The sequence below is a fragment of the Sodiomyces alkalinus genome (assembly GCF_003711515.1).
Source record: "Sodiomyces alkalinus F11 unplaced genomic scaffold SODALscaffold_1, whole genome shotgun sequence".
NCBI classification, from domain to species: Eukaryota; Fungi; Ascomycota; class Sordariomycetes; order Glomerellales; family Plectosphaerellaceae; genus Sodiomyces; species Sodiomyces alkalinus.
In genome coordinates, this window is record NW_021167079.1 from 5,270,512 (window position 1) to 5,290,534 (window position 20,023).

Genomic DNA, 20,023 nt, shown 5'->3' on the forward strand with positions numbered 1-20,023 from the left:
TGAGGTTCTTGCGTCTTTTATTGTTTTTGCGTCATTGGAAGTACGAATATTATAATATGAACAGAAGAAGTAGAGGCTTATAAAGGAAGCAGGCAAGACTCAGGATAAAAAGAAGGGAAATAGTGGCAAAAAGTTATGTTGCGGTTTGTGTGGATCGAACACACGACCTTAGCATATTCTGATTTCACAGGCGAACATGTAGAAATCTTCAGTGCTACGCTCTCCCAACTGAGCTAAACCCGCTTCGTTGACTTTAACAGCGGAAGGTCACTGCTATGTACCCATCAAACACTTCCAGGTACTTCCTGCTTACTTGTGTTGTGTAGCATGTCGGGGATGGAACAAATGCAATGACGCCCCCTCCGTTTGTTCCAACCCCTGGCGAACGCGAAGGATCTTCTGTTGAATTGTGTCCTTGGTCTGTCAGCTCTAACATTTATTCACCGACGACGTAATCTATCACCACCATGATGTCCGTTTGAAATTATTTAGCCTACAGAGTGTCCGAGCTCGGCTTCTCCATTCCACTCGCTAATTAATCACGTTCTTGATACTCCTTCGCCCTTCCTAGACGCGTCAACTTGGCGAATTGACCGGTTATGGGAAAGCAGCTCCGACTCTGAAAATCCGCAACACGGGAACCGTCAACGAAGAAGCACGCTCCACCCATATGCCCCTGGCGGGCATGTGCTCGCAATGCAATTCAGCCCTCTACAATCGCGTCTTGCAGCACCGCTGCTGACAACACCGCGGCTACTTCTCTTGCTCCACCTGGTCGTCCTATTTCTTGGTTCCGCCCAAGCCGTGGAAGCTAGTGGCTCACGTATCTACTCCCCAAACAAAGGCGAGCTACACGACGCCATCAACAAAGAGTATGGGCCTCGGCTTCCTTACCCATTCGACTTGGCCGGACTCGATGCCAGCCTTATCAAAAGGGCCCCTCCAGGAATAACTGGGCTCCTCAACAATGTCAGAGAGAACCGGAATGTCCGTCCCGGCGAAACACAGCACTTCGTCTTCGAGGCCATTCATATATTCGGTGCCGATGACGAGGATGGAGAGAATACCAACGACGGTGACGGTGCTACCGACTCCATTCAAGCACGGGACCATGGCAATGAAACGTTAGTCTATGACCTGAATGGACCTGACGACAAGGTTAGGTTAGGCAAGCCAAAGCCTGCACCTAGTCTCCAACGCAGACAGCGGAACCCGAAGACAGTTTACATCTCTGCGACTACATGCATGCAACCACAACGAAAAAACAACAACACATCTGTGGATCCGCCCCAAATCAGCCTGTTCGTCTCTACATCGGAGGACATTCAGAAGCCTGGTCCAGACACGCCCCGTTCTGGGCGACTTTTCGAGGCCTTTGACGAAGGAGCCGTCAAGCTAAGTGTCAACGCTTCTGGGGATGTGTTCTTTAGCATTTCTGCTCCTATGAGAAATGATGAGATGTTTGAGGGTGACTGGAATTTTGACGTCGCCGTCTCGACCGACATGTTCTTCCACAGCTACGAGGTCACTTCAGGCGGGTTACTTTGGGTGGACAGTGATTCCAGTGCTGCGGTCCTCACAACCCGTAACCTAACCGATACATACGACCCCGAAGAGGTTCAGCAAATCATGGACGGCGGACCTCAATATGTCATGTTTGTTGACAGTGAGGATGGTTGGGCCACGAGAGGTATTAGGCATTCCATGTGCGGCCTCTCTCAATACGCCCCAATGTCCGCTAAGGTCGCTGGTCCTTTTGGCGACAAGGCCACCACGTTCCTGACTACTAGGGGACCGGGAGGCTTACCGAAGCAACAATTTCACTTCACCAACCTGGATCCAAAGAGCACGTATTTAGGCATCCTGGCATACACTGGTACGGAGACTCTGAAGCGCCAGCTCTCCAATCGTGCCGGTGGTGGGGGACAAATCTTCCAAGCCACGCAATTCGAGACGAAAGAAGGTAAGACATGTTTACCCACATTGCTTTTCGGCGATCATTCCCGCTCACCAGTGCTGCTACAGGGGATAACTGCAAAATCATTACGAACCTGGACTTCTGCAATGAGACGGAGTACGCCGTCCCCGCGAACGACAACAGGTTCACCGTCTCTCAGCTCGCGCAATTTTACGATGAGATGGCTAGGGACAAGTACCGCTATTTTGAGAGACAGCTCGCGCAAGTCGCCTGCGAAGCTCCGCAGGAGCAGCGCTACTCTCTGGTTCGCAACTGTACCGATTGCGCGGTGGCCTACAAGAAGTGGCTTTGCTCCGTCCTCATACCGCGCTGTGAAGACTTTTCGAGCGAAAACACTTTTTACCTGGTCCGGAATGTGAACCAATCTTTTCCGAACGGCACTCGTTTACCCGATAGCGTTATCTCTCAGTTCCCGGGCAGCAAACATCAACATTCCCGACATGCGCGTATCGATGAGGAGGTGCAGCCGGGTCCGTATCGCGAGGTTTTGCCATGCGAGGACCTGTGCTATGATCTCGTGCGCAACTGTCCTTCGTCACTCCAATTCAGCTGCCCTCGGCCCCAGCAGGCAATGTTTAACGCGAGCTACCAGGTCCGCGGGTCTGGGTTGACTTGTAATTTCCCCGGATCGGTCCATAACCCGTCTGGGTCCTCGGTGTTGAGCACATCGTGGACTTTATTCTATATGGCTGCTCTCGCAGGCATTGGCATGATCTCTCTTTGATGTGAGGCTGGGGAGGAATTTCGAATTTGCGCTGGCGTTTTTGTATGGCTTTTTTTTTGGGGGGGGGGGGGGGGGGGGGGGGGGGGTCCCGATTGTTGTTGAACTGCGGCAGCGACGAGGCATGAACTGGTGTAATGCGTTACATAGCGTTGGCGTTGGTGTTGAGCACGAAAAGGTGTCAGCCTTATTCATTGGGATTGGGATTACTTAATATGTTAGAGTATAAAATTTCCCGTTTGACTGGTTGTCACTGGGGATAGTAATACATCTATAGAGGACAGTAATTCGGTCGCTGCACAGATTGGGCCTCCTCCCCCATTGCAAGCGCTTCTGTGTAAAGAATGGCGAGTCTTCTCAACCCTCGGGCTCTCCCACCCCTACCACGGTGTGCTCCTGCGAGCATATGACGAGATCGCAGCCCTTGCTGCGTCGTGTTGAAACTTCCATCTTGTCAGCAGGTTCGTTGCTTCATAACATGAACCGTTATATGCCATGGTAGGATGTGTCGAAGATCGCATAATGCTTTGAGGAGGTTTCTTTTCCGAGTCGTAGGAATTCGTCCATAGCTGTGGTATGCTGGTTGTTGTACATATTGTCTATCGTCCTTGCCATCTACTCTCGCCTCTTTCCTGCCTCTGTGTGATTCTGGGACTTATTTGGCTCGGAAGTCAGGCGTGCAACCTTTGTCTCTAGGTCGGTAATAGTTTCGGTCCGTTCTGCTCGAATCTCGTCTTGCTCGAGCTTGACCCAGAGCAAGTATACGACTTGGTAGGTCAGGGTCGCCATCAGGAGAACCTTAAGCACGGGTCGCGTGAAGGTCTTGTAGAATTTTGCCTTGTCAAACCAGGTCATACAGTTAGCAATTGGTTTATCCGTCGGGCAGAACATTTTGACGGCGGTAGTTCTTATGGGGAAAGGGATCAACACACCACATCCGAAGGTGGCTTTCCTTCTGTCGCATAGCACCGTTTTGCCTGAGTTTGCCATGTGGCTCTTGTTCCGAATTCTGATCGTAGGCCCAATACCCTGGGCAACAAAATGGCTCTTCGCAGAGCGGACATTATGGATATATCTTCGTATTGAGCATTTAGAGGGCGAGTCGCAAGTTGGATAACCTCGCCATCAATGCTGTTGTCGATAATAATCGCCATTCAGTGTGGCTGAAGCTTCGGATCGGCACCCTGTGGCTGTGCTCCCCGTATATCACCTGAGGTGCTTGGATATGGCATGTGGAGTGGGTAATACTTATTGCCTAGTAATTATGCAGTGCTTGCATTTGACATGTTCATGGAATCAACTACCCATACTTGAATGGCCAATCAGAGCCAGCGACAGCTCAAGTCGAACAACGACATGTGTCCCCAAGCTCCTGGCGCTGGCTCGTCGTAGCCTCACGGCTTTATCTCTAAACCATCGCCACATTGTAAATCTGTCCCTTCCCCAAATCATACAGGGGTTAGACACTTGCTCCTCATCAATGCAGAGCACAAACACCGGCCTGATTCTTCCAGGTCCGTAAGCATATATCGTTTCCGGCTGGTATTATCTCCCTGCTGTTTGTTCCTATCATCAACATTGCACGCGAGCGGTGCGGCAACCAAAACTATACTCTCCTTTATCTCCTTTATTGACCGGTTTCCATACTACACACATTATTCCACAATGGTAGGTTGCCAAATACTCACAAGACAGCTAACGCCGTATTTCTTTTCTATTCCCTTTATCTGTTATTCCCAACTGACTTCTCTTTGATGTCGTACAGGCCCAGACACCTCAGCAGCGCCGCGCGAACGCCAAGTTCGCAAAACTAAACGAAGCTCGCATGGGCAAGTCAGAAGATCAGCTCAAGGTCCGCGTAAAGGAGATTCCTAAGTCTCCTATCTCCCGCATCTGGCTCGGTATGTCTGCATGCTTGGGTTGTCTAGACCCTATCCCAATCCCTCGGGGGTATTCTGGATCCTTACATTGACACTTCCTAACTTTGGAGTGCGCTTTCACTAACCTGTGTCGTATCAGGTGTTCTCTGCTTCATTCTTATCGGTGGCCTCTTCTTCGATCCTCTTGCGCGGCTGTTCGGATTTTAATAAAAACGAAGCGACAACATTGAACCATGCACAAACATACAATGTGGCGGAAATCCGGGGAGCGTCGGTGATCTAAAGAGTCGGTCGACAGGGCTCCCTGGAGGAGAGTGTATCATACAATACCGACCTAGACCCGCTCGTCGCGAGGAGGGTGTTGAGTCTTAGGACCATCAGTGGAGGAGGGCCAAAACCAGGTGATCATAGACGCCCGAATACTGGGGCTCAGTTTGGATTCTGGAGACGTCGACTTGGAATACGCAGCCTCACCGAAACTCGCCCGGGAACAGAGAGTATATCATTACTTTTAAGGCAACAACATATCAATTACGTACTTGCTTCCTTGTCCATTGGGCCTTGGCGACACGATACTCACTGTGAACTGATTTTGTCCTCTGAAGAAACGCCATGGGTGTTAATACAAAGGTTACCCACAACAAAAACAATGGCAAGTTTTGAAACGCTCTTCGCATTGTAGTCCTTCATAAGGCACCCAATCCCCTTCGTGCGCCTCCACCATCCCACTTCATTTGCATCCCGGTGTTGAACTGCTTCTCCAGGTCCTGGTTGACCTTGCTGATGTCGAGCTTAGTAGCCTTGGTCGTGTGCTGGGGATGGGTAGACGCCATGGCGCCTGCTCCCTTCTTGCCTCCGCCGAGGAGCTTGAGAAACTTCGTCTGTCGCTCGGCCCCGCCTTGTAGACCACTGACGTTCCACTGTTCGCCGTTCTCAGCTCCCGCCTCTTGTGCACTCGGGTGGGACTTTTCGTGTTCGGTCGACGACTTGCGCTTCTTCTCTTTTTTATCCTTAATATCTGCGGTTTGGTCCTGGTCGCTCGGGGTCTCCGCGTCGTTGCGCTCGCGCTTGCGCTTCTTCTTCGTCTTTTTGTCGGGCTCGTCCTCCGCGGGATGCTCCTCCTCCCCTTCCTCATTCGACATTTCGTTTTTCAACTTCTTCGTTTTTTTCGACTTCGGGTTGATCCGCTCGGCCTGTTCAGCTCCTTCAACCGCCTCAGTCTGCTCCATCGATTCCTCTTTCTTGCCGTTCTTCTTCTTCTTCTTCTTTTCCCTTAATGTGTCCTTCTCGGCAGACTTGGCTGTCGCGGGAGGGTCTTCCGCTTGCTGTGATCCTTCCTCAGACGACTTGGGCTTCTTCATTTTCTTCTTCAACTTTGCTTCTGAAGCGTCGGTCTTGGAACGCGTCTGGGAGTCGACAGCTTCCATTTCTAAATCGTCATCGGCGTCCTGAGCGATCTTGTCCTTCTCTGCTTCCAGTTTCTTCAATGAAGCGTCAGTATCAAATACGTGCTTGTGGTGAGCAGATAGGTGTACCTCTGTGTATCCGTCCATCAGGATGCGACATTGTCCTCGAAGGACATCAGCTTCGTGGAGCAGCTTCTTGCCCTCTGCTTCCAACTTGTCGGCCTTTCTCATCATGCGCTTTGTTCGCTTCTCCATCTTGTGGGGGTCGTTCGCTGACATCTTCCGCTTGTTGTGTTCCTCGCGCTTAGATCTGTGCTCTGGTGGATAGGCATGTTGGTCAGCAACCAGCAGCAGTCGGCCTTGGTGGCGCTTGATGCCGTATTCGGCACTCGCCCGATAATCATAAGGGGAACATCTGAAAGGTGAGAACAAGGGAAGGCAAAGAGTGGAGAAAGGGAAGATCGAAGGTGTGAAGGAACGGTGAACTTGGGAACGAGTGGCATAGGAGTATTTCCGGCCAGTAAGACGTACCTTTCTCTTCGGCCTCGTCCTGGATCTTCACAGGATCACCACTCTCACTGACGTGCGACTGCGTCCACCTGCTTGTGGTTGTAGACCAATTAACTCGGTGCACTGCCCTAATTGGTAATTATATTCTTTCTTCTTTTCTCAGTGTGTATTGCGGGGGCTACTTCTTAAAATGGCGGCTACTGATACCTTAGGTATTATGAGTTTCTTGCTACAGTACCTTAGTTGGGGGACAAAAAAGGTATTATTGCCGGGCGGTGAGTCGCGTGGGACTTTGCGCGGCACCTATAATACCGCGGTGCCTATAAGACACCGAATCCACCCACGAGAGCCCTTGCTAGTTCCTACCAGATCTTAGAGAATCGCGGACACAACCGCACGCATTTCTGGTGGTAATAACTATTAGGCTGCACTGGCAATAACACCATCCGTTCTCTCTGGTACCTGAGAAGTTACCTGCCTTTGTTTCCCTGCATGACTTCGCGGGAGAAATCCGCGGGTTAAGAACGCGACGAAGTGTCAGACTGTACGGAGTAGCGCTTGGATGATGTACCTTAGGTCCAGCCGAAACGTTATCGCAAGACTTTGCAAGATAGGTCCCACTCTTCGTTTTTCTCCGTACCTTAAGGTACCCTGGTGTCGCAGCTCTTAGAAACTGGGACCAATGATCGTTCAAGGATCACGAGAACATCAAGGGCCCCTCCTTTTGGGCTGAGAAGGGGGGTTCAAGTACCTTAGCCATCTTCATTCCTTCGAACAGCATCACACATCATGGTGCGATGGGGATCTCACAGGGATCTCACCCCCTTCATTTTCCATCTCCGCCGCTAGGTTGACCCGTGGTACCAAATTCACGTATGTACATCCTGCTGCAGCCCCGTGACGTACTGCGTAAGGTATCCTTGGTCCATTCAACCCAAATCACCTCCAATTTCTTCCATGATTCCCAATCCATCCAAATTGCACTCCCGATGACTGCTGAAGATGTGCCTCGCCTAAGGTACACTACTGTTCCTGCCTCTCTCTGCACAAGAAGTACAACTACTATGTCACATGTCATACCGCTGTCGTCACAGGGTGCTACGCCCCGCTGCATGTACTTCGTAGGGCGGAGGCAGGGTAAAACGTGGCAGCCCAGCCGAGACCAAACGAACGAAGCTCAACAAGCTTAGAAATGCATGCTGGGTGCTACGTACTTGCCGATTCTATCTACGCTAAGGCAGCGAGTTTCACGTCAGGATCTCTTCGGTCACCGGATGCGGTAGGAGAACTGCTCGAGACGCATACCTGGCTCAAGACCTGCCTAGGTACCTAAGGTACCTAGTTTTGAGTACCTACCTTACCTATTCCCCCTGGTCGAGAGTTATTGCGAATATTGGAATGTACTTCGTAGATTGGGTAATATACTTCGTCCCATGCCTATACCGCTCATTGACATCGGTACTTCTCCCTTGACCTAAGGTACTCAAACCCCTCCGTCACTTAAGGTATCCGTACGAACATATATCCCCATTATTACGCAGTATATTTGTTAATGGTACACAAGCCAAGTAATGCTGCTGACCACCATCCACGCGTCAAATCTTCAACATTAGATGAAGATTGGACAAGTGGCGAGGGCTGTGAGGCTGAGTCGCTGGTGAAAGAAGAGTAGAGAGAGAATGGAAGCACGCTCATTAACCATCAAATAGAGGCTCTTGATGTTAGGGGAAGCCCCGATCTCATCAGGAACACTATCAAGACCCAGATAATAGGACATGCTCTAACACTTGCATATCCAATAGCACAAGACATTCTAAGAGAGATTCTGCCCAGTGTATCCGAAGCCGTGCGACGACGTACTGCTGTTGCTGGGAGAGGATATGTCGTAGGGCTGCATCAACGGGGAGGCAAAGACATCGGGATACGGCTGCCAGACCGGACTACTTCCAACTGCCAGTGAATTCGTGTGTTAGCCTATAGAGGTATACTCGCGAACGTGGGATGAAAACTGACAAAATTTTCATGACTACATGGGAAACTAACTGTTCTGTTGCGGTTGGATCTGGGGAGGGTCATTTCCCTGGTCAAAATCGTAGGGGTATTGCGATTCCCCCTCATAAAATATCTCTTCTGCCCCGCTACTGGCGTAGCCGGGAGGTTGGGGGTAGGCATTTCCCGCATAGGCACCGGTGCTGTACGGGCTCAGCATCCGCATGTCGTCCCGCACGCAGTCGCCTTTGCTGCTTCGACGGCTCTCGTACTCGTGCCCTCTGGAGACGACGTGTCTCATGCTGATGCCGCCCCAGGGTAACCCGGACTCCTCCTGATCGGGCCCCAAGTCGGTCGTCGATGGGGTGTAGTAAGCCTGCCCCGCGAGCTCCTTGTTTTGGGATTCTCGCTCGGCCTTTTCCTTGTTTTCTCGTGCTTTTTCTCCTGTGCGAGTAAGGTCAGTCACCAAGCAGCCTACTAGAGATAACGGCAAAAGACTAGATCGTTAGACCGTTTCTTACTGAACTTGCGCTGTGCAATTCGATTCTGGATGCGTCTGCGCATCTCAGGGTCCGTAACCTCCGCCCAGTCGTCTGTCTTGAGCGCCTTGGGCTTGCCCTTGGTTTGCCCGGACTTTGTCGGACTGCCATCGGACTGCTTTGACCCCTTCGAAGGCATGGTGTTTTCTGTTTTTCTTGGAGGCCTGGAGATTCGGCAATACTAGCAGACCGCTTAGGGGAAGATTGTGACCGTGAAGCTGGGTGTTTGCCGATTCCAAGTATAGAGCTCGCCTCCGTAGTTGGTCGGGGTGTGCTTCCCTCGTCCTGTAGGCTGTACTCTCGAGGGTCTATGCTCGTGACGATGACTTTTGGCAACTCAGGGTGATTGAGAGGTCGTGGGTCTGCGGACATGAACGCGAGGGGCAGACATTTAAGACACTGCCCAAAAGTTGCACTCGACCGGGGGCGGAGAATGTTGCTCAAAACGTCCGTTAGGAATAGCGAGGTGAACAAGTTGTGAGTTCCCGAGGAGATGAAAGATAATCTTGAGGAAGGGTATAGAGGCAGGTCCCGTCTTATTTGATAAGGGAAAGTGAAGTTTCAGTCAAACCCTGTGGTTGGAGTCTGTATGCTGAAACAAAACATGTGTTATGGAAGATCTTTCGGAGAGGATAGCCTACTGTTTATGTAGGCCGACAGGTGAAGATAACTAGCCTGGGCAAGGGTGCGTAGGCGAGAGGACCAGCAATAGTCGGCACTGAGGCAAGGATCAGTACGGGTGAATCCGATGTGCCTTGGGACCACTCGTAGGGTAGACTTCACACAGTGAAGCCATGGAGACCGTCGCTAACGAGTGCCGATTCGCCAAAGGGGCGACCTCGAGGGATCATGCCGCATGGCAACGAGATCGGCTCGAACGGCATGCCTGACAGGGCATACTTCGTGGGCGGATCTTCCCCCTCGAAGTCAAAAGCCAAGGAAATGGTCAGGTACGAAATACGACTACGTACATGACCGTAGGGGGTTCCATTAAAGGATTAAAAAAAGAAAGAAAAAAATAACGGAGCCGAAACTACTTTGTACTCTAGGGAATGAAGAGGTGTGGGGTCAGACGTATGAGGCTTCGCGCCTTACCCGCACTGGCGGAGACAAGGGGTGAGAAGATCCAAAATGGGCAGGGGGAAAACAGGAACCGGGAATGGTTGGCACACTGGTCGAATCCTTCCCTTCTGCACAGAGTAGGTACCTACCTTGGGAAGATGGGTACATACATGCGTAAGGTAGGTAGGTATCAAGCCACGCGGACATTGATTAGTATTCAGGTCGGGGCAACTTTGGCCGATTCATCAAATCCATCTCCACACATCCCACCCCACCTGGGACCTACGGGTTTAGGGGGTTTTTCGACCTTGCCGAAAGAGTCTATTTTCAGGTCCGAGGTCAATCGATCGAGGCGGAACGGTGTCAAGGAATGTACGCGTAATGAATGCCTCGTGGGGTCCTCACAACACGCGTAGTTTGTACAACTTCGCGTCTTCTAGTAACGTTAATTCCAGAGTGGCGGTGTAGGTAGGTACCTATGTAGCTCTTGTAAGAATCCATGTCAGAAGTAACATAATGATGGGCTTTCTTAAACATTATCCGTACTAACTACTCCGTGCGACAACATTAGATGCAGAACCATTCGGTATGGAGGCCGTCCAACGACGGAGCCGAGATTCCACACACGCCGGAACCGGACTTGGATACTGCGGGGACTCGCGTCAATCTCTCGGCCCCCCACAACGGACAAGTCAGGTGCTCCGTACTGGTGTATAGGGCATGGAAAGGAACCATAGTACTCCGGATCCGAGTACGTTGCACTCAGGTCCTGCCCAAGCCAAGAATCACATGAGAGGAGCAAAGATATATAACCAGTATTTTGAGGCATCAATAAAGAACGTCTCGTTTTCGTTTTGCCTTTTAAAAAGAAAAAGGAAAAGGAATAACTACGAAAGTGGCCTTCGCGATGCCCCATGTCCAGCGAATACGTCGTAGTACCAACTCGCACTTGTTGTTTCACCTCCGAGAGTGCGGAGGCTTGGAACGGGTCCGCCTGTGAGGGGAACGCCCTGTCCAAGTGGTGTGTCTGATTTTCCTGGCGATCATATCTCTTGATTTTCATCATTTCAAATAGAAAGACGCCGAGCTGTCAGAAACCCGTGATGAAGATAGTTCGAAGTACCTACGGAGAATTCATACCTAGCAGTATGAACACGTTGACTAGCTAGTGGTGGATAAGAATAGATATACGCTAGGCATATTATACACTCAAGGATACAGGTACGAAATATGCACACCAAACGTCCATATGGACTACCTTAGTAAGGTCTTTACTCCTCTATGTTGATCTGATGGTCGACAGACAGGTCTCCGAGCTAGCTAGCCTGCCATAAAACAGTCGGTGACTACGGACAGGCATCCATGTCCGTATCGTGACCAATAAGTAGGTATCGTTTCTCAAAATACCAAACACATTGTGTGGGTCGGCCTCAAACTTCACGGCTCCCTTTGCGACTGCGTGCATCTTATTGGGTGGATTTTACGCCTCGTTCTATTATTGGATTTTCGGTATCTCTGGTCGGCCCGTATCTTTGCAGCACCCTTCTCGGATGCCAGACATTGATCCCTAATAATTTCATCTCTCTCGAATGCCGACTTCCGTTGTAGCTATCTACGAAGTATGAGCTCCACGCTGAACCCCCTCCCCTTGGTATCCTTGACGAGAATCCTTGTGTTCTTTTCAGCACCGCCTATCAAAGCGTCGTTGTGACGAATTACGAGGGCAATCTTAAAAACAGGGATCGATGCGTCAGTCGCACCTCTTTGCATGCAGGCTAAAATCCACTTCGCAGCCACGATATATTCCCTACCCCAAGACACCAATATAGACACAAACAACGTACGTCGGCCCAAGAGGGTTCACTTCCTTTGGGACTTGACTTCTTTGTGGACCGGGCCTCCATATTGACCTGTATCCGTACGTCCACGTGTACCAGGGTTAATCGTCTTGAAATTTGCCTCATAGGCTGATTCTAATCGGATGAGATACTGGGCTGGGATATTCCTTCTGAGCGACGCAGATTGTCAAGCACTCTTGTTTGCTTTGCATCGAGAACACCGAAGTAGAAGTTCTTGAAACTCCGGTTACTCCGTTCTATGTCCGGCGACACCATTCGCTCTTGAAGTACGGTACGGTAGTCCTATTTCATGTAAGACATGATAGAGAAATTTCCGTTGGGTTGAGTTGCTGTACAACTCAGCGCTAACAACATACTGACCCAGGAGAGCGCGGTAGGTAGGTACTCAACCCGTGAACTTCCCCCCACGAGCTAGCGGGGCTTAATCAACATTGGAGGCTTTGTTGAAATGGGATTTCCCGAATTGATCTGAGCCTTTTCTTCTTACCATTAGTAACCCCGTCTCTAATGAGCTTTGTCCTTAAAGTCTCTGGAGTCAAGTTAGGGCCAGAGTTCGCCCCTATTGTTTCACCATCCCCCCATATCGGCTCCGCAATGACGGGTCTTAGTAGCTGCGTACGGATCGCTCTTGAATGGACCTGTGGCGTAAGTCGGCTGTTCCCCCCCCTGTCGTTGAATGAAACTTTTAGTAGGAGTACGGATAGTTTCCTTCATGATACGTGGCTACTGGAAAGGGGAGACAGTCAGTAACGGGCCGTTCCTGCGGCTCCGTTCGCTCGGAGTGGCGGTCTCCACTTGTTCGACCTGTGCCGGGGTATCCGGACTCTCCGGTCCTCTACACACCTGAGCGATCATCCTCTCTTGACCTCTTGACACACCTGTTGGGCCTCGAGCCCCCCGACTACTACCCGCATCCCAAGGCGAACTAGCATCAATTTATAATAATGAAAGAAGAAAGCAAAAATAAAATAAAATTATAAATAATGAAAGATAAAGATGAAGATCAAAGAGGTCTAGACTATGTCATTATTTCGGTCTTTCCAGTATTCCTTATGATAGCAACACGCGCACCTATTACTTGTTTCTCTTGGCCAAACAGACAGGTTAGATCCCTCATCGGTTGAGTAGCTCGCAATCTTCGATATCCGGCTACACTTCGGAACTCAAATGCGCCATTAGTTCGTTCTTGTCGACGTCTAGAGGGCTAGGTTGTTAACATGTCTAGAGTTGTAAGCCTTTCTAAATTTGGGTTCTGAGACGGGATTGCTTCAATATATGAAGAAGGTAAAAAGTGAGAATAAAGTAAAGAGTGAAAGGAGAGACCACCCGCTGTTCCCCGAGTCCTCCCCGCGGGGGGCCTTCGCCGCTCCCACTTTTCTACCCGCCCCGGAGTATTTATTCGAGCCTCTCACTACTCTCATATCTCTCTCCTGCCGGCAGGAACAAGGGGATCCCAAGCACTGCAGCGTTTTATTTGCAGTTGGACGGGGTGGGATGGTCGTGCAAGACTGTCTGTGACCCATCTTAGGCTGAGCCAGGTAGTGACCACACCCAGTGTACTACAAATGGGGGGGTTTTTTTTTTTCAATTTTTTTCCCATGGTTCTAAGCAACTCGAAATTCGAAGTAGCATTGTGCCAATCCGTAGACGATGCAGAAGAAATCAGGTATGCCCGTCTTGGTAATGTTGGTACAGGATGTGGTATTGTACACCGATGAGTATCAGACACGGCTGGCGTCAAGCGAAGTGCCACCGCCTGAAATGAGCGGCTCGACTGACGCGGTTACCGCAACCCAGCCTCTTCCCTCTCCGCTTTACGTTGGGCAACGCGCTTCTTGTAGCGCACCTCGGCCCGCCTCCTCTCTCCGCCGTCAACCTTGTAACCTTGCTTGTCTTCCCACATTCCCTCGATGATGGGCACTCTGGCACCTGCACCCTCCTTCAAAGGCAATGCGAAGGGGCCTGTGATAGTACGGGCGCCCTGTACTGAATAGCCCTTTACCCTGGCAAGGGCCTCCCCCGAGAGCTCCGACGGTTCTTGACCTCGCGGGACATTCACCACCCACTTGCGGTCCTGCGCCTCCGTTGTCGCGACTTTGAGAATTGCTTCCCCGTTCTCGACATGTTTAAAGTCGCCCCCAGGGCCCAGAGCGCCCTTCCGGTATCGTTCCAGCCAATTGAGAAGATAGCGGCGTGTCCGAGGTGGTTCGATTCCCAGCTCCCTCATCTGTGTCGTAGACAGAGTAAAGAGGGCCTCCCATGAAGGGATCTTGTCGGCATACTGGCTGAGGCCGCGGCCAATGACTTTGAGAAAGGTCGAAACGTCGGGGACGATGGGAATCGGGGAAGGAACTGGCTTAGGAGCCCGTGTCCTGTGTAGCCATCTCGTCTGGGTTACGCCGATGACCGATGGTGGCGCTCTGGGAACGAAAAAGTTCAGGAGAGAAATATGTATCCGGGGAGCTTTCATCATGGTGAAGTGTCGACTCCACCACCTAAGACCAAGTTAGTGACCTTGTTGTCGCTCAGATGTTCAGCGCTCATACCCAGTGGAAAGACGTTCTTCGGCCGAAAGTATTAATTGACTCGGTGTATTTCTTATCTTGCAGGTCGTCGATGTTCTGCAAGACGAGACGTGCGACCCAATTTGCAGACCACCAGAAAAAAATAGCGAACCTAAGTGAATATGGGAAAACAGTTATTACGACGCTCCGAAACGAAACGTCTGACACGGTAGTCCAGCACGGACCATGTCGCGTGGCAAACGAACGTTCAAAAGAGCTCAAAAGATCGATAAGATAAGCCGAGGTGGATCCTGCCTGCTTTAGATACCTAGTCTCGGCGCTTGTCGAGCTTCCCTCCTACGACACTCTTTGCTACCGTCCTCCTTTCCACCACGACTTAGCAGCCGTTGGACAGTCTCCCAGGGCGCGTCCAACACATTGGCATTGAGACCGGGAGACTTCAGGGCTGTAAACCACGAAAAGCTGATCAGTACGCCGACCGTCTTCTGTTGACATCCTCTCGACCGCCAATGCACCTACTGCGCCGGAGATGATGCCGGCCTGGAAGACGAACTCAGCGATGATCCCGCAGGTCGGGCCCAATGGTATGTATAATGTTTTACTCCGGGCATCTCATTGTGCTAAGATACGCAACAGTTGCTGACATATGCAGATGATTTCCCTCCCAAACTCGTCAATGCAGTGGCTGCACTTCCTTGTCCTGGACTCCCCACCGAGGACATATGTACCCTGGAACCGCCGTCGAAGAAGATTAAACTGGTCGCCAATCCTGTCGAGTCCCGTCTCATTGATAAACAACAGCTTTCGATAACTAGACGGTGCGACGATGCCCTCCAAGTGTCCGACTCGATAGTTCGAGAAGACGTGGGTGACTATCTCCGGCTTCGCCTCGACACCAACGGCAAGACCCTGGGGATATCGCTGAAACCCCGGCGAAAGGGCGGCCGCGAGGCTTTTAGCATCCTGGTTGCATTGCGTCCGGGTTCCGTGAGCCGGCAGCTTGAGACCTGCATCCGTGTTCTTGGCGCAAAGGAATCGAGGGAAGATGAGGGCGCGCTGTGGACGTACGTCGATATTCGGCTAGAACGATATGGGAAATCCCTCACCGTCATCTTCTGCATCGACCTTTATTGGAATATAACAACGCATGCATACCGATTGCGGACACAGAGACAACGGCAACTCAGCGATCAGGTTATATCGACATTTTTCCCTGGTGAAGACACTCCAACAGACAGGTCGCTAGAAGGGGAGCGCTGGACACCTTTGGACTTTTATGAATCTGCACACGTGCCGTCTCCGAGCGAAACGCTGCCGCACACCATCGAAGTGCCAGGGCTCACATCGACCTTGTATCCCTACCAGAAAAGGACGTTGCAGTGGCTCCTGAACCGTGAAGGCGTATGCTGGGTACCTCCCAGCGACGGCGACGGACCCCGTGTGGAAGAGATTCTTCCAAGGGCTTCCTCCGCGGGCGCCCGTAGCTTTAGCAAGGTCACTGATTTCTCTGGTCAGCGCCTGTCGCTTAGCCGCCTGTACCATGTAATTGCAGTGAACACTTCTCCCTTTGCCGATCTCGAAAGATCGGTGAAGGGGGGCATTCTGGCGGAAGAGATGGGGCTGGGAAAGACACTGGAGATCATCGGCCTGATCCTTCTGCATCAACGTCAAATGGAAGACGGACATGGCCTTGTCGACGTAAATGGGGAGCAGCTTGTTCGAAGCCGCGCTACCATTATCGTGTGCCCCGAGTCCCTACGGCAGCAATGGATGACAGAACTCCAACTACATGCACCCAGTTTGCAGGTCTGCTTCTACCGAGGCCGGGCCAAGGCAGGAATCGAAGGAGAAGAGGAACTTGTCCGCCACTTGGCGTCTCAAGACGTCGTCATTACTACCTACAATACACTCTCAGCGGAAATACACTTCGCCACGAAGCCCCCCGATAGGTCGCGTCGGCGCGAAAGGGCATTTCCAAGGCCCAAGTCGCCGCTCGTACAAATATCTTGGTGGAGGGTTTGCCTTGACGAAGCTCAGATGATCGAGAGCGGCGTGAGCTCCGCCGCCCTCGTGGCCAGAGTGTTGCATCGGATTAATGCATGGGGAGTCACGGGCACTCCCGTGAAAAGTGACGTGAAAGATCTGCTGGGTCTTCTCCTTTTCCTGAAGTATGAGCCCTTCTGCTCGGCTCCTCAGGTCTGGAAAGCCCTCGCAGAACGACATAAACCACTTTTCCGAAGTCTGTTCAACGAACTAGCCATTCGACACACGAAACATTTGGTGAGGGACGAACTAGAACTCCCATCACAAAAACGATTCGTAATTACCATGCCGTTCACCGCGGTGGAAGAACAACACTATCGATCACTCTTCAAAGAGATGGCCGAGGCCTGCGGAGTACATGTCGACGGGTCGCCGAAGGTTGATGACTGGCAACCCGGAGATTACGAGGAGCAGATGAGATCGTGGCTCAACCGTTTGCGGCAGACTGCGCTGCATCCCGAAGTTGGTGCTCAGAATCGTCGCGCCTTAGGCCGCAAAACCGGCCCACTCCGAACAGTAGACGAAGTTCTAAATACCATGATTGAGCAAAGCGAAGCTTCCATCAGGGCCGAGCAGAGAGTCTACTTCCATGCGAAGCTCTGTCGTGGCCAAATGTTGGAGAACGGGCCCCGGGTGAAAGAAGCATTGGCCATTTGGGAGGACGTGAGGGATGAAGTGGATGGCATCGTGTCAAAATGCCAGGCAGAGCTCCGAGTTGCCATAGACGAGGCAAGGCAACGGGCGGCGACGGACGGAAAACGCCTGTTAGAGACTGAAGCTTCAGAAGAGTCCGAGATGGAAGATGAAGCAGATGAGTATGTTGTCTTTCCTTTAAATCTGGGGTAGGTTCTAACTCTTTGTCAGCTCTCAAGGTAAAGGTAGAGTTGCTGAGGCTCGGATGCGGCTCCGCCTGGCGTGGGAGGTCCAGCACAAAGCTGTGTTTTTCTGCGCAAATGCATACTTCCAGATCACGTCGGATGCCGACTTGACGCGGCCTGATTCCGAGGAGTTCAAATCACTGCAGCGGCTGGAAGATGAGGGCTACGAGGCAGCTAAGAGGATTCGACGAGAGATTCTATCCGAAGTGAGTTGACGATTTGTGGATATCTTCCTTTGCGGCTGCTAACGTCTTGTAATAGAATCACAGAAAGGCAACGAAGCATATAAGACGTCTACAGAACTTAGCGTCGTCTCAGAATTTCGTTACCGTACCCGAACTGGTGCCCAACCCGCTGAAAGGGATAGAGAGCGGTCCAGTCATCGAGAAAATCGAGGATCTCTACGGAGCACTCAACACCCAAGCGGACATCATTGACGCATGGAGGGAGAGACTCGTACAACTACTAACACGACCTCTGGTAGATCAAGAGGAACATACTGAATTAACGGGAGACGAGTTCGCAGACTCTACGAAGATTCAAGAGGAATTGATGGTCCACGTTCAGGTGTTGAGAGCCATAGTTGCTGATCGGCTGAGTGCCCTCTCTGGCTTGGAAAATCCACTTGTCAAGCACGAAACTCGTACAACGAAAGCCCTTGCCAAAAATGGCGAAGGCCCAGCGCCTGAGAAATTGCTCGAGCTGCTGGCGGTTCGTGACGAGGTCAGGCCGCCGGCCGAACAAGGTTGTCTTCGGGGTACAATATCCGAGCTACGTGCCCTTGCTGGCAGACTTGCCCCGTCAGATGCAAGCGACGAAGGGCGGACCCGGATGGAACACGAAGTGGTTACCCGGCAGATCAAAGACACCCTGGCACAGATGTTAGCCCAGTCAAAAGCTTGTCAAGGTTTGGAACGCGAATGCGACAAGTTCACCAGTGCCATGAACGCCAGGCTGGACTATTACCGCCAGCTCCAGTACGTGTCGGACAGCGTGGAGACGTATGAAGGACCAAGGGACGATGTGGCTATTGCTAAGTGCGTCGAGAGTGAAGAGATCTCTCGGAAGAAGTTAGGTGCAGCCGAAGCGAAGCACCGCTACCGTAAGTCCCTAGTTCTGAACCACTTGGCCGAGCAGGGTTCTAACTCGACGAACAGTGCTGAGTCTCAGGGACACCGGGTCCAGGTCGAGCGAGCCCAGGATGTGTATTATCTGCCAGTCCACCTTTACAACAGGCATCCTCACGGTCTGTGGGCACCAGTTTTGCCGGGAGTGTATGATGCTATGGTTCAAGGCAAATCACAATTGTCCCATGTGTAAACGACAGCTTCGCATCTCGGAACTACACGACATCACAATCAGACCGAGGGAACTGAAGCTGCATAACCAAGATGGACCAGATCCCGTCCAGGGCCGAGAGCCAAAACACAGCCCAGCTTCAAAGAAGACGGGAATCTATACGGAGTTTGGGGCGGAGAAGCTTGAACAGATCTATAACATCGAGTTGGAGGGTCCTTCATTCACAACGAAAGTTGATGCGATCGTGCGACACATTCTCTGGTTGAGAGAATCGGATCCCGGAGCCAAGTCAATCATTTTCTCCCAGTGAGTACTACCTCACTCGTCTTTATCAGGACGCCGCGTGAGGACCTGCCTTAGTTGCTGACCGGCGTTCCAGGTATCGGGACTTTTTAGGCGTGATTGGATTAGCCTTCTCACGATTCCGTATTGGCTACACCTCGTTCGACCAAACCAATGGTATCCAGAGTTTCAAGGAAGACGCCGGCATTGAGTGCTTCCTGCTCCACGGCCGGGCCCAATCGAGCGGACTCAATCTCGTCAACGCCAGCCACGTATTCTTGTGTGAACCTGTTCTAAACACAGCCCTTGAGCTGCAGGCGATAGCGAGAGTCGACCGTATCGGCCAACGGCACCAGACCACTGTATGGCTATATCTGATCGAGGGTACCGTCGAGGAGTCTATCTACAACCTCTCAGTTAAGCGCCGCATGGAGCACATCGGCCAGTCGTCCAAGGGGAAGTCGAAGGAGTCGACACCGGAAGTGCTCGAACCGGCGCTCGAGGCTGCCAATACGTTGGAAATGGAGCAGGCTTCGCTTTCCAAGCTCATGAGCAAGGACAAAACTGCGGGGGAATCGGTGGACAAGGATGATTTATGGGAATGCTTGTTCGGTCATGTCGCCAAGTCGGGGAACTCGGGAAGAGGCGAGGAGCTACTTGAGAACCCGGCAGTAAGGGGATTTCTAGCTGCAGAAGCGGCTGAAGAGCGGCAAAGGAGCCAAGCCAGTATCTAGCGGAAATGATGGGCATGGCGAGATGAAGCCTTGACAAGAGAATAGATAATCCAGCCGTCATTGAGCCCATTCGTGAACGAAGTAGTAATTCTCGGGCAACCTTCCAAGAAAGCCTCTGGAAAAGGAGGATGGCACTACGTTGGGCCAGCTTGATAAGAACGAGATGCTTCGTATCGTGCGAAAAGGGCAAGATGTTCGAGTGATACGGAATTGTCTATTGTATCTTCGGGTCTTGAGCTCATGGTAGCGTAGAAGGCGGAACGGGTCCCCCGGGGGTTGGGGGTTCCACATAAGGTAAGGTACCTACCCAACCTTTAT

The 20,023-nt window shown here is 51.6% G+C and overlaps 9 protein-coding genes and 1 non-coding gene across 10 annotated transcripts; 3 read left to right on the forward strand and 7 right to left on the reverse strand.

Moving 5' to 3' along the window:
- Positions 1-139: 139 nt before the first annotated feature.
- SODALDRAFT_t20 lies at positions 140-243 on the reverse strand. Its single transcript has one exon. It is a non-coding gene; the product is annotated as a tRNA-Phe (tRNA).
- A 134-nt stretch (positions 244-377) lies between these two features.
- Positions 378-2,737, forward strand: SODALDRAFT_288917 (calcium influx-promoting protein ehs1). The gene is made up of 2 exons (XM_028608614.1): positions 378-1,963; positions 2,026-2,737. Exons 1-2 carry the CDS (start codon positions 697-699, stop codon positions 2,700-2,702), a joined length of 1,944 nt encoding a protein of 647 aa, XP_028470920.1. The 5' UTR covers positions 378-696; the 3' UTR covers positions 2,703-2,737.
- Positions 2,738-2,857: 120 nt separating this feature from the next.
- SODALDRAFT_327284 (hypothetical protein) lies at positions 2,858-3,850 on the reverse strand. Its single transcript, XM_028610391.1, has 2 exons — positions 3,632-3,850; positions 2,858-3,536 (listed from the first exon to the last, which is right to left on the reverse strand). The coding sequence occupies exons 1-2, from the start codon at positions 3,761-3,763 to the stop codon at positions 3,315-3,317; spliced, it is 354 nt and encodes a 117-aa protein (XP_028470921.1). The 5' UTR covers positions 3,764-3,850; the 3' UTR covers positions 2,858-3,314.
- A 173-nt stretch (positions 3,851-4,023) lies between these two features.
- Positions 4,024-5,184, forward strand: SODALDRAFT_327285 (hypothetical protein). The gene is made up of 3 exons (XM_028610392.1): positions 4,024-4,367; positions 4,465-4,600; positions 4,719-5,184. Exons 1-3 carry the CDS (start codon positions 4,365-4,367, stop codon positions 4,784-4,786), a joined length of 207 nt encoding a protein of 68 aa, XP_028470922.1. The 5' UTR covers positions 4,024-4,364; the 3' UTR covers positions 4,787-5,184.
- SODALDRAFT_327286 (hypothetical protein) lies at positions 5,064-6,701 on the reverse strand. The gene is made up of 3 exons (XM_028610393.1): positions 6,517-6,701; positions 6,115-6,302; positions 5,064-6,060 (listed from the first exon to the last, which is right to left on the reverse strand). Exons 2-3 carry the CDS (start codon positions 6,262-6,264, stop codon positions 5,266-5,268), a joined length of 945 nt encoding a protein of 314 aa, XP_028470923.1. The 5' UTR covers positions 6,265-6,302; positions 6,517-6,701; the 3' UTR covers positions 5,064-5,265.
- Positions 6,702-7,937: 1,236 nt separating this feature from the next.
- Positions 7,938-9,241, reverse strand: SODALDRAFT_375336 (hypothetical protein). The gene is made up of 3 exons (XM_028614745.1): positions 9,006-9,241; positions 8,535-8,928; positions 7,938-8,445 (listed from the first exon to the last, which is right to left on the reverse strand). The coding sequence occupies exons 1-3, from the start codon at positions 9,160-9,162 to the stop codon at positions 8,436-8,438; spliced, it is 561 nt and encodes a 186-aa protein (XP_028470924.1). The 5' UTR covers positions 9,163-9,241; the 3' UTR covers positions 7,938-8,435.
- Positions 9,217-11,989, reverse strand: SODALDRAFT_355315 (hypothetical protein; the record flags this gene model as incomplete). The annotated part of the gene is made up of 10 exons (XM_028613803.1): positions 9,217-9,241; positions 9,322-9,462; positions 9,595-9,615; positions 9,682-9,741; positions 9,807-9,943; positions 10,393-10,485; positions 10,666-10,854; positions 11,035-11,172; positions 11,718-11,813; positions 11,930-11,989. The coding sequence occupies 10 exons, from the start codon at positions 11,987-11,989 to the stop codon at positions 9,217-9,219; spliced, it is 960 nt and encodes a 319-aa protein (XP_028470925.1).
- A 1,151-nt stretch (positions 11,990-13,140) lies between these two features.
- On the reverse strand, positions 13,141-13,597 carry SODALDRAFT_31236 (hypothetical protein). The gene has a single exon (XM_028609196.1). It carries the CDS (start codon positions 13,465-13,467, stop codon positions 13,213-13,215), a length of 255 nt encoding a protein of 84 aa, XP_028470926.1. The 5' UTR covers positions 13,468-13,597; the 3' UTR covers positions 13,141-13,212.
- Positions 13,598-13,727: 130 nt separating this feature from the next.
- SODALDRAFT_355317 (hypothetical protein) lies at positions 13,728-14,417 on the reverse strand (the record flags this gene model as incomplete). The annotated part of the gene is made up of 1 exon (XM_028613804.1): positions 13,728-14,417. One exon carries the CDS (start codon positions 14,415-14,417, stop codon positions 13,728-13,730), a length of 690 nt encoding a protein of 229 aa, XP_028470927.1.
- A 417-nt stretch (positions 14,418-14,834) lies between these two features.
- Positions 14,835-19,964, forward strand: SODALDRAFT_327289 (E3 ubiquitin-protein ligase). The gene is made up of 6 exons (XM_028610394.1): positions 14,835-15,053; positions 15,122-17,327; positions 17,377-17,596; positions 17,652-18,492; positions 18,548-18,995; positions 19,069-19,964. The coding sequence occupies exons 1-6, from the start codon at positions 15,002-15,004 to the stop codon at positions 19,703-19,705; spliced, it is 4,404 nt and encodes a 1,467-aa protein (XP_028470928.1). The 5' UTR covers positions 14,835-15,001; the 3' UTR covers positions 19,706-19,964.
- The last annotated feature ends 59 nt before the right edge of the window (positions 19,965-20,023 follow it).